Source organism: Perca flavescens, chromosome 17, assembly GCF_004354835.1.
Source record: "Perca flavescens isolate YP-PL-M2 chromosome 17, PFLA_1.0, whole genome shotgun sequence".
In the NCBI taxonomy this organism is placed as follows: Eukaryota; Metazoa; Chordata; class Actinopteri; order Perciformes; family Percidae; genus Perca; species Perca flavescens.
The window spans coordinates 14,359,977-14,375,832 of record NC_041347.1 but is presented as its reverse complement, the minus strand read 5'-3'; the positions used below and the strand labels follow the sequence as shown (position 1 = coordinate 14,375,832).

At 40.6% G+C, this 15,856-nt stretch overlaps 1 protein-coding gene across 2 annotated transcripts; it reads right to left on the bottom strand.

Annotated features, from left to right (window-relative positions):
• Positions 1-606: 606 nt before the first annotated feature.
• Positions 607-14,746, bottom strand: ppp1r21 (protein phosphatase 1, regulatory subunit 21). 2 transcript variants are annotated; one of them, XM_028603787.1, is made up of 22 exons: positions 14,004-14,746; positions 12,599-12,667; positions 11,935-12,051; positions 11,607-11,708; positions 11,351-11,515; positions 11,195-11,253; positions 10,790-10,884; positions 10,506-10,558; positions 9,176-9,325; positions 8,974-9,075; positions 8,787-8,875; positions 8,516-8,652; positions 8,249-8,341; positions 7,625-7,752; positions 6,917-7,066; positions 6,529-6,621; positions 4,075-4,329; positions 3,632-3,667; positions 3,409-3,525; positions 2,626-2,724; positions 2,397-2,525; positions 607-1,740 (listed from the first exon to the last, which is right to left on the bottom strand). In XM_028603787.1, the coding sequence occupies exons 1-22, from the start codon at positions 14,061-14,063 to the stop codon at positions 1,711-1,713; spliced, it is 2,328 nt and encodes a 775-aa protein (XP_028459588.1). In that variant the 5' UTR covers positions 14,064-14,746; the 3' UTR covers positions 607-1,710. The 2 variants fall into 2 exon arrangements, with proteins under 2 accessions (XP_028459588.1, XP_028459587.1); XM_028603786.1 differs by having other exon boundaries at positions 608-1,740; positions 11,905-12,051.
• Positions 14,747-15,856: the final 1,110 nt, after the last annotated feature.

Here is a 15,856-nt window from a genome sequence, read left to right as displayed (position 1 = left end):
GTTCTCATCTGTCCAGTTCAGTGGTGCTGCCTCATTTCCCAGTGGTTAGGGTGTGTTACTGGCTGTTGTTTTTATATATAAATTATAAGCAATTTAAAGTCTCCTCCAACTCCCAGAAATGCAGCAAGAAAAGTTAGGTCAGACAGGATCTTTAATAACCTATGAATCTAAATACATGAAGCATTTCAATGTTGAACAAGCTTTTTATTTTGTTTCACATATGTATATGTGCTTTTGAACAGGTTACATTGTGAGAATACATATATTATTAGTTTGTATCAGTTTCGGGGCTGTTGGCAAATCTTTATGATCAAAAGTTTAGTGTAGACTGGCACATAGGAGTTTGAATGAACTGCTCATAACAACTGCTGGGCTTTTTTCTTTTCTTTTCCTCATGTCACTACAAGTCAAAGATGTTTAAGCACCAGTTACAGTATGGGCCAACCCCTCTGACACTTCCCAGTAATCTAGTCTTAAAGGAGACACACAAAACTCTAGCTGCAGATTCGGTTTTCCAAATATTGTGAAAAATAAGAGATTGTACCCTATATATATATATATATATATATATATATATATATATATATATATATATATATATATATATATATATTAGAAATTATAGAGTACAATTATATCATGATTTCAAATGTAAATTCATATTGACCCTTATGTCCATACATATTACAACATGAATGTATTGACCGCTGTGCCACAACAGGCTTCTGAGTGCACATCCAACTTACTTTGGTGATAAAAACATCTTTTGTTTAAGAGTAAATTCACAGAGACAGACTGACACCGTTTACGAGCTCTGACTTGTCCATCCTACACCTTTTCATCTAGGTTAATCAGTGCTTCAAGGCAGACATTTTTTCTTGTCCTTTCTCCACTCCCACAGGACTGACAATCTCCCAAAATGAGGAATAATTAAAGTGTGTCTTTGTTAGTTGTTCATTTAAGTTTTTTTAAAGCCCTTCTTTACAGAAGCTTGTGATATATGCATGTGTTGTAAGGGGTTTTATGTTGTATGAACACATACAGGGCCTTGAAACCACTTGCACAAATAATCTCAAATTTAATCTAAAATCTAGGTGTAAAACAATACTCACATGTTGTAAAGCCTGATGCCACAGTCACACTTGGAGACAACACTGTGCACACGTACAGCCACACCAACATTTACTCGCCTGCACCCACAGATAAGCAGTAAGCTTGCAGTTTCATTTTCTCTCACACGTACGTTAAAAGCAGGAAAAGTACACACGCTGATCAACAGGGTTTGGTCTTCAAGTCTTGACTTCAGTGAGCATTATCAACTTCTAACTGTTCCCACTGTTTATCTTCCTCTGTCCCTTTTGGGGAAAAGCTGTTTCTCTCCCACACTGCTTTGTCCAAAAGGTCGAGCAGAAGCTTCCGGTACAGTTTCAGAAAGCATTTTTAGCAAATCATGTTGTGTTATAACTGGTGCCGCGACAAGGAAAAGGGAAAAAAAAGCTTCTTCAGTCAAACATGTTCGAGCCTCCATACAAGTAAATTTGTATTGCCACTGCCTGACAGTGGAGGAATCTGAGGCTCATGTAGCCGTCCTGTGGTTTGGTGACAGTGGTAGTGTTGGTACCAGGATGCTGCCGGGAGGCTCCACAACCAGATCTTCTCTCAAGGTGCCCTTTGTGATGCCAAAATGGAGCCAGAGTTTAAGGGGCATCTCTAGCGACCTTTGTTCTTTTTGGCATTTCCCTAAAAGGAAACAAAAAACATGAGCTCAGTTCTGCAAAATAAGTAAATCGAATAATTTCCAGGATCGGTACAATATTTTAAGTACTGTGTTGCGTTTAAGTGCAGCAAGTTGAAATAGCTCAAATTTGTTTTGCATTCGGGTTCAAAATCTAAAAAAACGTGCTGAGGCTGGTCTCTGGCCTTCAAGAAAAAATCACCACCTTCAGCTCACAAACATGTTCTGTCCTGCAACTTCCCAACACACCAACCATCTGTGTGCCACAAGCAAGAACATGCACGCTTAAAAAAAAAAAACGGGCCTCTCCATTTCTGCAGCTTTAACTTAACGACTTCTTCAGATGGTTCCAGCAGGTGCTTTTCCCATCAGGTCCGGCAGCGACCACAACACCACTGTTGACCTCCCAGTTCACCTCATTACTACAATGTCACATTTCACTGCCAAAACCAAAATGATCCTCCACACTCCCTGAAGCCACTGGATTTTGATCACTCCTCTTTAATGATAGAGCTTTTAGATGTATTTGACTGACGGCATGTGACAGCTAAAAACAAACCTGAGAGCGAAACTACATTTGGAAAGGCAACACTTGAATTGACAAGAGCTTGAATTTAAAAGGATAAAAAAGGCAGATACACGAGACATCTGAGTGTTGTACCTTGCTGCCCAGTTTGAGCGTGTCGATTTCCTCTCTCTGCTTGCTCAAAGTCTCATTCATACTACACAGGTGGTCGCTCATCATGCTGAGCTGGTCTTCGTAGCTCCTCTTTGTCGTAGCCAGCTCATCCTGTGTGAGAGACATCACAGTTACAATGTCTTCTCAGTTGGGAGGAGGCTAATGTGTATACTTAGACAGGAAGCTCTTTGGTAATGAGACTGCTTTTTACCTGCAAGCGTGTGATGTTCTGATTAGCCAGTTTGACCTCCTCGCTCAGAGTCTCCCGTGACTTTTCTGCAATGGCTAATCTCTTGGCCAAAGCTCGACACTACAAAAGGGGGAGAAAAAAGGAAAGTAAACAATTGCGGTCCCGATAGGTTTAACGCATGTCTGGCATACTTTGCAGATCTTATAAGCAATAAAGGGAGATATTTCTTTGAGAAATGGGTATATTTGAGGACAACGCAAACAGTAAATGCACAATGTTTGAAACAGTGACAGTTTAATACCTGAGACACTGACTCAAGATCAGGTGCATTGCTGTTGCTACGATACTAAATGTGGATGACTGACAGGCCAGTTAGTCACAAACGGACCGGATGTCACTTAGAAAAGTATCTACATTCAGATCAAGCCTCACCGTAAGACTAAAAATATAAGCTGTCAGTTTCTTGGAAAAAAGGCAACACTTGGTAATAATGGAATTCAAAAACCCTTACCAAAGAGGAAAGAACAGAGAAACAAGGTTCACTTCTGGTTCAGATTATATGCTCTCTGTTCTCAAGCAAATTAAAGAAGCAGACAAAAATAGTACACATGACCAAATACATTTAGGGCAGAACAGTCACTTGCGCAGGGCAAGTGACTGTTCTGCACTAAATGTATTTGGTCGTTTAGTGGAGGTTATAAGACTTTCCATATCTGTTTCCAGATGTCATGCAATGTTAGCAAGGTTGTGTGTGATGCAAAGGTCTGTTCTTTGCTATAAGGAGCAGTTCAGTTAGAGCTTTACCTCAGAGTGAAAGTGCACAGCTTTGCTGTCTGAAATCTGGAGCTGGGTAGTGAGCTCGCCCACTCTGGCCATGTAGTGAGTCTTTATCAGCTTCTCTCTGGACTCCTCGTCTCCCATCTGCAAACGCAGACACAACATCCAGCTAGATAAGATAGTTCTTCTGACAAGTATCATGAATTTAAACTGAATTGTTAATATGGTTGTAAAGTGTATGTCAGCTCACATGCTCAACTGTAGGTGTTGTGCACAACATGCCAACCTGGTGACAAGACAAAAGAGAGAAACGTGTCAGGAACTTAATCATAGATCACATGTTATAAAATCCACTTCAAGCTCAGACAGGCCTCCAACACTGCCAATAACCATACAAGCTAATACACAAGTAGTACAGAGACTAGTGAGTCAAACTGCTCTGGATTGTAACTGAACTGTGAACTCTGCACTGACTTGCATAAACAATAGAATTCTTCTAATCTGCCACATCAGCACATTGGAAGTCTGAGTTTTATTAAGCAAAAAACTTGCTTAGCGTGGGAGCTACAAGAAAAGAATGATAATACTCCCTTTGTTGAAGTAAATCAGCCATGCATCAGACACCAGTGCCATGGGCAGAAAATGTCCCCTGCTAGCAAAAACTAAGTACGACAGCCAATAGAGTGACTGTACCAGGCTGGTGCAGAGCGTAGTCTCTCTCCCAGCAGGCTTCTGCTCGTTCTCCACTTCCTCATGGCTCTGTGCGAGTGTGCTGGCTGCAGCTGGTTGTGAGTGCGGACTTCCCCGGAGAGCTGCTGCGAGCTGCGTTTCCAGGTCGGCAATGCGCTGGTTCTCCTTTTCCAACCTCACCTTCCCCAGCTGGGCCTCCAGGAGCCAGTGTTCCTTCTCCTGCTCCAGCCGAGCAATCTTCTCCTGGCTCTGATGCACCTGCAGGAGGCCAACGGGGAGAGCAGACCGTGTGACAGTGAGCTTGTGGGACGAGCAAAGATTGGGAGAAGTGAAAGGGCAGCAGTATTTAGTAAGAAATGAGGAAACTATATAACAAAGAAGTTTGTAATAATACAATCTTTGGAGCATTTTTTAAAGCACATTTTTAATCAGATTAAAAGGCATTCAAATAATAATAATACATTTTGTAAAAGAGGTTCTGTTCCCTCCAAAACCTGAAGGCTCAAATGGCAAAAGCCCAATAAGCTCTATCTTTATACAATAATCTTTCTGACTTTGTACTTAATAGCAAACTTGGTGAGGAAGTGATAAATTGACGCAGTTTGATATGGAACTGGGCACAATTGGCACATTGAAGGGCACATTTACAAAAGAAAAATAAAGAAATACAAACTCTTTGAACTTTCTAGGGCCAAAACATGGAGACGCTCACTGGCCAATTCTTCACACCCTGTCCCTACAGAGACACTGTCTGCAACATGTCTGAAATATCACAAGACTGTGTCGTATCATTTTAAGACTGCACTTTTACGACCAGCTTTTTCACATAACAGTGTTTTCCCAGAAACTATTGTTGGTGTAATTAATAATTGCACGTAGAACCATTCTTGACTTTATCTGTTATTATACCACTGCTTTAACATCAACCTGCCAAAGAACCTAATGATGTTAATTAGCCACCGGCTATAATCTACCATTATAGCTGGTTTGTCAACGTGCACTGTCGCTATTTTATATATAATAAATAAATCTCAATCTTTTAGGGCAACCAAACTTGTCTGGCACACTGACTCATACACGGTTACATTGTTGACATAACACGGAGGGCCAGATGTACGTACTTTTGCGAATGTAGCGTTATCAGCGCCATGGACAACATGCAGAATGCGCACGCTGTGATACTTCAGTTTACGTCGTATTTACCAAACAGTTCATTGGGTAATCAGCGCCTTTCTCCGCCCACTATACTGTAAATTGCGCTTTGGCAAAGCGTTAAAGGATACTTCACCGATTAGCATTAAGCTTTGTATCAGTAGAAACCCGGTAGTATTTTCGAATGACTGTGCTTCCCTCCCTCATGTCCCCCTGAGACTAGATTTCTCTGTATTGTGGGTCTGGAAAAAAGCCTCCGATGATGCAAAAATCGTCATCTGAGACATTTTTGCCCAAAGTCTGTGGACTACAGCCAGCTAGTTCCGCATGTTTTCAATCCGCCCATAGGGGGTTGGACTGTCGTCTTTATCCGAAGCTAGCTGAAGCAAGCTGAGTGTCAGCCATCTTGAAGCTTCGCTAAACAGGCTCTGTCTTTTCAGCAGCAAACTTTTACAACAAGTATGTAACAAACTACTACTACTACTATAACAAACTACCGCACATGTGTACCACCGGGATACATTGGTACAGATCGGATAATATGCAGGAAACTTTATTACAGACAGAATACTGCACACACTACGCGAGCTTCGCCTGCTGCGGAGACCAGCACCTCAGCCTGCGGTGTTGCTCGAGGCCGCTAGCCAGTAAAGGGACATCCTCAGCGGTGAAACGCGGACCAAGGGCAGGAGTATGAGCTAGCTAGGTGGAAAGCTAACGCTAGCCGGCCACCTGTTCCATCAATCCTGCTTGCAAGTGTCCACTCATTAGACAACAAACTGGACTACATCCAACTTCAACGAAACTCCCAATGCGAGATCAGACTGCTGCCTCACTGTCTGTCTGTAAACGGTAGGCGTGGCTTGGGAGTGGACTCATAAAGCAGCAAAGCAAGTGCATTCTGGGATTTGGTGTCTTTCATCCACATGAGCCAAAAACATATTTTCTGGCTTTTCTCGGCCTAGAAGGAACCAATTTCTAAAAGAAATTCACATTTCTACTAGATAAGTGACCAAATGTAAAGGTATAGTCATATTTCAAACTGTAAAATATCCCTTTAAGTACTTGTGCTATGATACGGCTGAGTGCATACTGCGATATCCCCACTGCTATCAGACTAATCGATAAAATAATCGCCCGATTAATCGTTTACCCCCCAGCCCTACTAAAGTGGGCGCAAAAGCGGTAGTAACTTCTGGCGCAGCGTGTCTCTTTGAAAAATTATTAATAAAATCTTTAAATCAATCAACGCAAATGTTTTTTTTTTTTTTTTATATAAAAGAGTTTTTGAGTTGAGTGTCGTACCTGCTGAGTGAGACCTTCTCTGCTCTCAGTGGAGCTGGTGAGAATACGACGGTTTGACAGGGCTTCTTTGTATGGAACAGACTGCGGCCTGGCCTGAATGAAGAAACAAAAAAAGAAGTATAGTGGGAAGACGGTCGGTCATTTATTAATAAAAGAAAGAATAAAAGCAAAGCAAAAACAAGAAAATTAGTCATAAAGTGCAGGGGCAATAAAATACTGAAAAAAGTAGATAAAATAGCAAAAGTGGAGAGCTAAAACCAGATGAAGAATATTAAATATTGAAAAAGAATTTTTAAAGACGTCTGGGGGCTTTCACTGCAAAGGCGCAGTCACACTTTGTCATGAGCTAAGACCTGGAACTTACCAGCGGATTTAAGCATACACTAACCTTTTTGATAGCGTGGATATAGGCAGCTGCTTTCTTTTTGTTGGCCAGCATGCTCTCTGCTTGCAAGGGGTTAAGGGGTACTGTGCTGCCTCTTGGACTGTAGCCTGATGATGTGAAGAAGTCCAAGTTGTTGCTGAAGAAAGTGGCAATCTGCAACAAAACAGTGACATAATGTCTCATATCATTAAAATTAAAGAGAGCTGTTGCAGCCTCCTTAGCTAAAGAAACACAAATTATGTATATCTCAATGCAGATACTCAGCATTCTGCTTAGCCTCAAATTTTGTGTTTACAGCACAGAGATGATTACACCACCGAGCGTCCAGGATGATAAATGTCTGAGCAATTAAGCTTTTGCCTGATCACTCTCAAAATGCAACTCAGTCCACACAGCGTGTGCCAGCGTGTTATTCAGCAGACACATCTCGGCCAATGCTTCACTTAATTCACTAAGAGAAATCATTTATCCCTTTACTCTGACGGGGGAGCAGCTGTACAAGCTGCGAGTTGGACTGTGTCTTTGAACATTTAACCGCTGCACACCTGAGTCCTGTTGTACTGTGGTGGCAAAATTACCAACGTGATCCAAATCTCACTGCTACTCAAAACTAAGCTTTTGTGCATTACAGATAACAAATAGCACATGCTATTTGAACATACCATATAGGGAATATAAACCTGGCAGCTGCCTGCCCCCTGTTGTCCATACCTTGCCAGTGCTGCTGGTCAGAGAGCCCAAAGATCCCAGTAGGCACTCGGTGGTGGTACAGAGCTTCTGGGTGATAGTGGGGAGGTCCTGCTCTAAGCCTGCTTTCTGGTTGTAATGCTTTGACATCTCTGGACACACAGGGAGGAATCAGAACAGTAGAAGAAGCATTTAGAGCATCTGTTGGCTTTGAGTCCCATCTTTAGCTTCAACAGCTGCTACATATGACATTTTTATCATCTTTTGAAATCAAAAGACGGCTATTTTGAGACGCTCTCTTACTGATTGGTGTGTAAATGATGTGTTACAGATCTTATTTTAGATTGGAAAACTGCATGTCTTTATTGTATATTTGACCACAATTACTGTCCCCACAAGAACCAAGACAAAGGTACTCATTCCATAAACACATTTCCACTCTGCTATGCCAGAGGGCACTGCATTTGGCATCGCAGTGTGATGGATGCTACACTGAAGCCTCTGGATATTTACACTTGAAAAACTAAAAAGAGAAAATGTGTCTGACTTTTATGAATGGCAACAGCAGCTAGGTGGTTACATGAAGGAATCAGTGTCACGCTGGTTGCAAAAGGCTCCGGATAAGAAATGGCTGACGGTGCTGCTCACCTTTAATGGCATCGTGAAGACTGTGTAGGCAGGCAGCCAGCTGGGTGAAGACAGCTGAGGTGCTGCTCTGTGGCATGGCATCCTGCCGAACACCTGAGACACATTGCACACATTTGTAAAACAAGCATATCGTATCACTTCACAGCACTTGTTCTTTCCATGAAATCAAACTACTTCAAGATACTTTAAAGTAAAAAATATATATATATTTTTTTTTTTTCTAATCACATTTTAACTATATATAATAAATTATCCTTGTTAACCTACTGGGTAAGGCCAACAGATAAATGTAGCTCTGCAGTTTCTCAAACACAGAAGTTACTCTCTTCATGTCTCTTTGCAGCTCCTGGTTTTTTGCAGTAAGGGCAGCAGTACAAAGAGGTGTGTCGCACTCTTCTTCCAGACTGAAAAGAGAAGAGAAGATCAATACAGCCTTCTCCCATTTCTCTCACACACACACCCACACCCACCCACCCACCCACACCCACACCCACCCACACCCACCCACACACACCCACACACACACACACACACACACCTTTTCAGCTGGTAGGGTAGAATCTTTTGAAGAAAGTGGGTGTATGATGAGAAATTATCAGCGAAGCTCTTCAGCTTGACCACAGTCTCCTTCAATTCAAGAAAATAAATAAGACAAAATAAATGGATGGCTATAAGCAGGCTTCATGACCACGGCCACACAATGTCCCTGTCCAAAAACCACTTACCAGTACTGTGACGGTGTCCTCTGTGATGCTTTGGTGTAACTGCAGACAGCTGTCCTCCAGGGGGCGTACATAGGCTGCATTCTCATGTAGATATTGAGAAAACTAGGTAGAGAGAGGAATTGTGCCTTTAGTTTGTAAACTGAAAACCACTGCTGCTGTGATATGATAGACAGTCTGTATCTCTTGTGTACGGTTGCCTCACCTTCTGGTTAAGAGGGGAGATGGGCTCAATGGAGGAGTCCAGGGGATAGATGTGCACTCTCTGTTCTGTGTAGGAGTGGAAGTTCAACAGAGCAGCCACCAGGTCCTGAATAAAGCTGAGGGCCTGACCTGACAAGTCCCGGGCTTTAAGCTAAAACCACAGAAAGAACACACAACCCACACACTCAATGTTTTAGTCTTGTCTCTAAAAAAATAAATAAAATCAGCTGTATGATATAACCTGTGACAAATGGTAATTATTTCTGCTAAACAATTGGGTGATGAATTGATTAGTCAATCAAAAGATAATTAATCAGCAACTATTGAGATAACTCAATAATTTAAGTAATTTTTTTAAGTAAAGATACCAAACCTTTTCAAGATCCAGCTTCTAAATTGTGTGAATTTGTTATGTTTCTTTGTCTTAAGTCATGGATCTTCAACAGGGGGTCCGGGACCCCTAGGGGGTCCTTGGAGTCAATACAGGGGGGCCTCAAAATATTGTTAAGTTTTTCATAAACTTAAAAAGTCCTAAAATGAATCCAACATATTATAATCAAAGATAAATCCCCACTGGTGATAGGCTTACTGGCCTATAGGTAAGGATTCACTTGGCCACATGTATGTTTAACTTTTAAACATGATTTATAAAAGCATGCCAACAATTACTAGGCTATTTTAATAGCTTATTATTCTTTGCAAAAAAAGGTATGTATAAAGGCTTTAGCCCACCCTACACGTTATTGCGGGCCCAATTTAATATGCAACTTCATTTTATACAACATATGTAGTAGGGGGTCCCTGCTCTCGCTCTCTTTCAGTTAAGGGTCCTTGGGTTAAAAAACCTTGGGTTAAAAAACGTTGAAGACCCCTGTCTTAAGTGATAGTTATTTGAATGCATTTGGGTTTTAGAACGTTGGTCTGGCAAAACAAGGCATCGGAAGACACCTTTTACTATTTCCTGACAATTTATTGACCACTTAATTAATTTAAAAAATAATTGGCAGGATTTCAATAACAAAAATAATCGATAGTTAGAGGTTTCTCAACTCTATAACTGAATTTGCGGAATTGCCTTCATTCAGTATTTGATAATAGCTGAGCATTATTGTCAGAGTCCTTGGTTATTAGTTAATAAACAACAAATTAACATGTTTTGTAAAATAAAAAAGGTGGGTACTCTGTGGGTCTCTGTAATATGAAATATAATCGTCATTTTTGACAACAGTACTGTACACTGTTGCGCAAAATGACACACGTATTCTCTTTAGACCAATGGGATGCATGTGCACAATAAACCCATTTAATATTGGGTTTGTTTTCTCATTCACCTGGTGCCTTCGATTGTGTGGTGGCACATTTAGGCTGTTGTAGTCACCAAATTCTGCAGAGTGGGAGATAAAAGCAGTTAAACCAAAGCAGATCCTTTATTGACTCGACAAACATAGCTTAAATGGTTTAGCCTCCTGCCTCCTTGCGTGCAATATTACAGTTTGGTGTAGCATTACACTATTTACTCCTGGGCAGAACGGTGTAATGGTATCAGTGACAAAGAGAAATAGATGTTTGCTCTGTAGCAGATTTTTGTCCAAGTGGCTCAGTGCCAGATACTTACTTGTGTCATTGAAGGGCACTTTCTCCTGGATAACACTGCTGCTTTGTTTCACCTGTCTGTTGAGCTCTGACTGGCACCGCCTCAACTGCTGCTGACTGCAGAATGAGAGCAACAACAAATAACTACAATAGACATGTATAATGTGAAATGTATATTCCCAAGGTTTACATCAAAAACTAAATCATAATCCAGTTCTCTAAAATGAAGGATGCTGGTATGTGACCATATATTTCCCAGATCCTTTCAACACTTTTCTGGGTATAGTATCCACCAGTGGAGTTTACTTGAATATGCTGTAACTACATGGAGTATGGATAAGTATATGCAAAACACCCTTTTTGGTTTTCTAACACCATGTTGGCGGATTAAATTAATCTCAAACCATAAATAAAAAGGATGATGTACCACTCCTCTGTTCGCATTCTGCACTCTTTTGATTCCCTCTCCAGGGTCTGTGCTTTCACCTATCAGAAGAAAGGGGAAAAAATACACACATTTTTATAAACTTCATTTAACTTACAATTATATAATGTACTTCATCCTCCTCCGGTTCACCCTCACCTCTAAGCGTGCCTTGTCACTCTGCAGCCGCCCAATTGTTTCCATGTACTTAGCGGTGAGTCCATCTACAACAGCCTGGTGCTGCTCCGATTCTTTTTCCAGCTCCTGTAGTCGTGTCATCAGCTCGGCCTCCTGCCTCCTGTGCTGCTCGTCCGCTTCATAGAACTAATGTGTATACAGCAAAAAACAGAGCAATCACATGCATGGCCTCACCAATACATTAATTGCATATACAGAACAATGACAGACTGCTTACTTGGATATGAAGTCGCTCATTTTCTTCTATCTTTTTCTGCAGGTCCTCATCAAAAACACTCTGGGTCTCCAGACCATGCTGTGAGGGAGAGTCTACTTTACTCTGTAAAGGGTAGAGATATAATAGCAGCTGTAAAAAACGATCTTTTGACTCTACAAACATTAGTGTTTAATCATAATCATTATTGAGTTGGCAAATTTCATAAATCACTCTTAAAACTAAAGTTTTGGCTATATGATTAAATCTTGTTCCCTCTACCCAACTGTGTGGCCTCTCCCTTATTTCCCCTCATGATCACCTTCCCCTTTTTGCCCTTGGCTTCACTGACAGCTAGCTCCTCTTGCAGCAGCTCCACTCTCTTGGCCAGCTGTTGGTTCCTGAAGCTGAGACTGTCCATCTCCTGCTCCTGCTTCCTCAGGCTCTGGTCCCTCTGCTTCAGCTGCTCCTGATGAGGATAATGACAAACATGTCACGCCTAAACTTGCTGTAGATGTCTTCATACCAACTAGCACATTAAGCAAATCACTACCTCTAAGACATGATGATGTTGCAGAGCTTGCTTTGATTGAAAAAAAAAAAGGCTCCCTGGCAAACATGGCAGCACTAACATTGTGCAACTTCAGCATAACTAATAGCAACACTGCATTACGTACTAATAAGATAGTAGTGACCATCTGGATTTCTTTAACAAATATGAAAATATAGTTTTTTGCACTTCTTCAATAGGCCTTATGATTAGCCTGGCAACCTGATGATTACAGTACCAATCATAAGTTTGTACATGCTTTCTCATTTACTTGTATGGGAAAGCGTGTCCAGACTTTAGACTGGTACTGTACTTAATTATAGAAAGACAGGATTACAGCTCATTGTATAATGTGGAATCTCGAAAACATAGTTCTGGTATATTTATTTAGCCTGTAGCAGTAGTAAAATAGTAAATGACAGCTGTAGATCAATTCTTTTTTTCTGTTGTATGTATGTCAGTTTACCTTAAATGAGGCAGAGTTGGCCTGTTCATCCACAACGCCCTTCTTTAGCACCTGGTTCTGGGCACGGAGCTGTAAAAAAACATACAGAGTATGAGAGATTAATGCAATATAACATTGGTATCAGTGGTAAGGATTGAGGTGCAAAGGCAGTTTTCAAATAAATATTGATGTTGTATACATGTATGCAGCATCTTATGCTGAAAACACATTTGTCTTTACACAGAAAATCTGTCATATGCTTGTGTATGTGTGGTTACTGTTTTTTCATGCTATTCTGCATAACATATAGAGTCACCAAAATAATTTAAACTCAATGCTTATTGCTGTATGGCTAGTGGCCTTTAAACACATACTTAATTCAGCATAACGGCAGTATGTGTGACGAGCTACATAGTCAGCACTTCCTGAGCAGGATATGGTGCCTGGCTAACAGGGAGATCAGAGTTAAACAGGAAACAGCACACACTCCCCGTGCTGTCAGCTGACACAGAAACAAAGGGCGCAAACAGCTCACAAGAGAACATGCAGACGCACAGGCTTTACTGTCACTTATTAACAAATTAACCTTTAAAGATTTTTTTATAGCACTTGGACACAGCATGATTGTAGCTACTTAACATGTTAAAATGTGGCACATATTATAATTAACGGACAACATTCAAGCTAAAGGCCATGATAACAAAAATCCTATGCAATATCTGGTATTGTACTATATTACAATATCAAATTAGTGTACACTAAGTTGTCTAGGCTATATGTTTATTAGGTACACCAGTACCTTCTGCATTAAATGAAACCCTACCTTCATGAAAGTTATGTTGTAATGTATCAGAGTTGATTTAATTGTATGGTCATTATGAGGCTGTAGTTTGTTGGTTTGTTGAATTCCATTGTATTACACTAAGATGTATTACACTAGAGGTGTTTCTTGTAAAAAACACAAGTCTCTGTCTTAGGAAATATAATTCAACTGCACCACAAACTACATCTTCCAAAATGACCATAACGTTCATGTAGTTGAATCAACAGCTCTTTAAAACGACATAGGATTTATTGCAGGGCTGCTGGGTGCATTGGTTTCAGCTAAGTGTATTAAACTCCCAGTTAAGTGAATCTCTTTTCACTGACTGTCTGCATGGTCAGCTTCAACTATGGCATCCACTCCAGTAAAGTCCATTTTATAACGCATTCTTTTCTGTAATGAGGCCCAGTATAGTAGCTATATGTGTAAATAGGTTTAGGTAAAATGTCTCATTGAATACATATGCATATTGATACAGTACTAGAAGGTGGCTAACACGAATAACACATTGTGTTCCAGCCTTGTCAATAACTGTGTATTTAATAATGACAACTAACGTTAACTGTATCATTATTAAAAGGGAGAACATAAAAGGTGTTTTACCTTGGAGTACTCCTGTGCCAGCTTGCTGTATTTTGTTTGCAGGTCTGTAACGTTAGCCATTTTCACTGGAAACGTTATCCCGCCGCTTAAACGTTAATGCTAAATATAAGGTATCCTGGATAGCCCGGCTAACGTTAGCTGATTGGTGTACGGTTAGCTTGCCTGCCTGTAATGTTGACGATGGGCACGGCGAACCTGGCTAGCTCAGGTTAGTTAGTTCACTGTTATTACTAGCTAGCTAAGTAACGTTACTTCAGGGCAGCTTGTTCCGTTACTTGGTAAAACTAACCTCGAAAACATTGTGACAAAGGAACGGTCACGAGCCCCAAAGAACGAAGAGGTTGGTTGTCATCTGATTTACGGTTACGTTAAATTCTAAAGCCGGATATTATTTCAACTTGACAGCAACGCTTTTTTAAGTTAACGTCAGCACTAGCGGTGACAGAGACAGAGCTTGCTAGCTATCGGACTAGCCAACAGCTAACTAGCTAGCTATGTAGCTAGCAAAACAAATCCCGACACAGAGTAACACATGTAGGTCATATTATGTGACAGCAGCTGTACAACCCGCTGCGTCCGCAAATCGTGTCACAGAGTAGGTGTCGCTGCTGCTAAGCTAGTCAAACAGCCTTGACAATCCATTAATCTGAAAGAATACTTTCATTTTCCTCGAATGAGATCCGAGGAGATCCACAGACACAAGCACAGAGGTCAGAGTTCGAAACAGCAAAGTGGTGAGCTATTGTAAGCAGAGCGCCGTCTAGCGGCTAACGTTGGAAGGTCTCAGATAGGTAGGTAGGTAGTTGCCGGTAGGCATCACCCAAAAGTTAATAAACCAATAATAATATTCCAATAACATAATTATATAAAATAATATGGCACTTTGAAAGGGACAGTTCTACATAATGAGTACTTTTATATTTTTGTATACTTTGACTTGTAATTGTTACTTGTAATAAAGTATTTTAACACTGTAGATATAGATAAATAGATGCTTGGATCAAAACTATCACAAATTAATATGAGCAAATCAAATTTAAAGAAAAAAAACAACTAACAGAGAGGGTGAAATTACACTAGTGATATACTGTAAAATATCCTGTAATATATTGTATCCATTTGTACATTTGTATGTACAGGTGATTATAGAAAGGTCTAAATATCATGATAGAAAATAGAGATACCATTATTATAACATAATTTCCACTCCTTTTAGCTAGACCTAATGCCATTTAAAATTAAGTCCTGTGATGTCACTGCTAAATTATTTACTGCTGAGTTTGAGTGTAGTATGGGTTGCATTAACAAAAACAAGGTCAGAAATTATAGGCGAGAGTCTCTGTGATTTCCCTTTAAAGCGCACATGACCTCGTTTAGACTAGAAGTGAAATGACATGTTGCTAATGCAGCCATCACTGCTCAAATCCTACAAGATTAATTTCACCTAATCCATAATAATCTCTTCATATTTTAACCACATACCGGTACTATTACTATTTCTTTAAAGGAAATATAATGGGGGGAGTTCTTCAGCTGTTAAATTTGTAACATGCAAAATCTTCACAAAAAGCATTTCTTTAAATGTTTTCTAACCAAGAAAGACATTTCCTCGGCTGCGGTTTCACTATTCCTAATCTTAAATGCATACAGGCAAAACACAAACTCTCTGACACGCACACCACAGCCAGTGGCTCCAGCATTGTCTGGTTGCCTGGCAACTGTTGGCGTGGCGTGGTTGCTAGGGCCGTGTGGGAGGGGGGGAGGTGATGCTGCTCTGATTTCCAGCTGAATTGAGGCAGTCAGTAGGGAGAAGCCCCCCTCTTCCAGTCGACACACACAGGACTCTATTGAAC

Coding starts and splice junctions, on each gene's coding strand:
- ppp1r21 (XM_028603786.1), bottom strand. CDS start 14,063: ATGGCTAACGTTACAGACCTGCAAACAAAATACAGCAAGCTGGCACAG. Junction 11,709..11,904: donor CCAAGGGCAAAAAGGGGAAG/GTGATCATGAGG, acceptor TACCCTTTACAG/AGTAAAGTAGACTCTCCCTC. Junction 7,753..8,248: donor TCTTCACGATGCCATTAAAG/GTGAGCAGCACC, acceptor CTGTGTGTCCAG/AGATGTCAAAGCATTACAAC.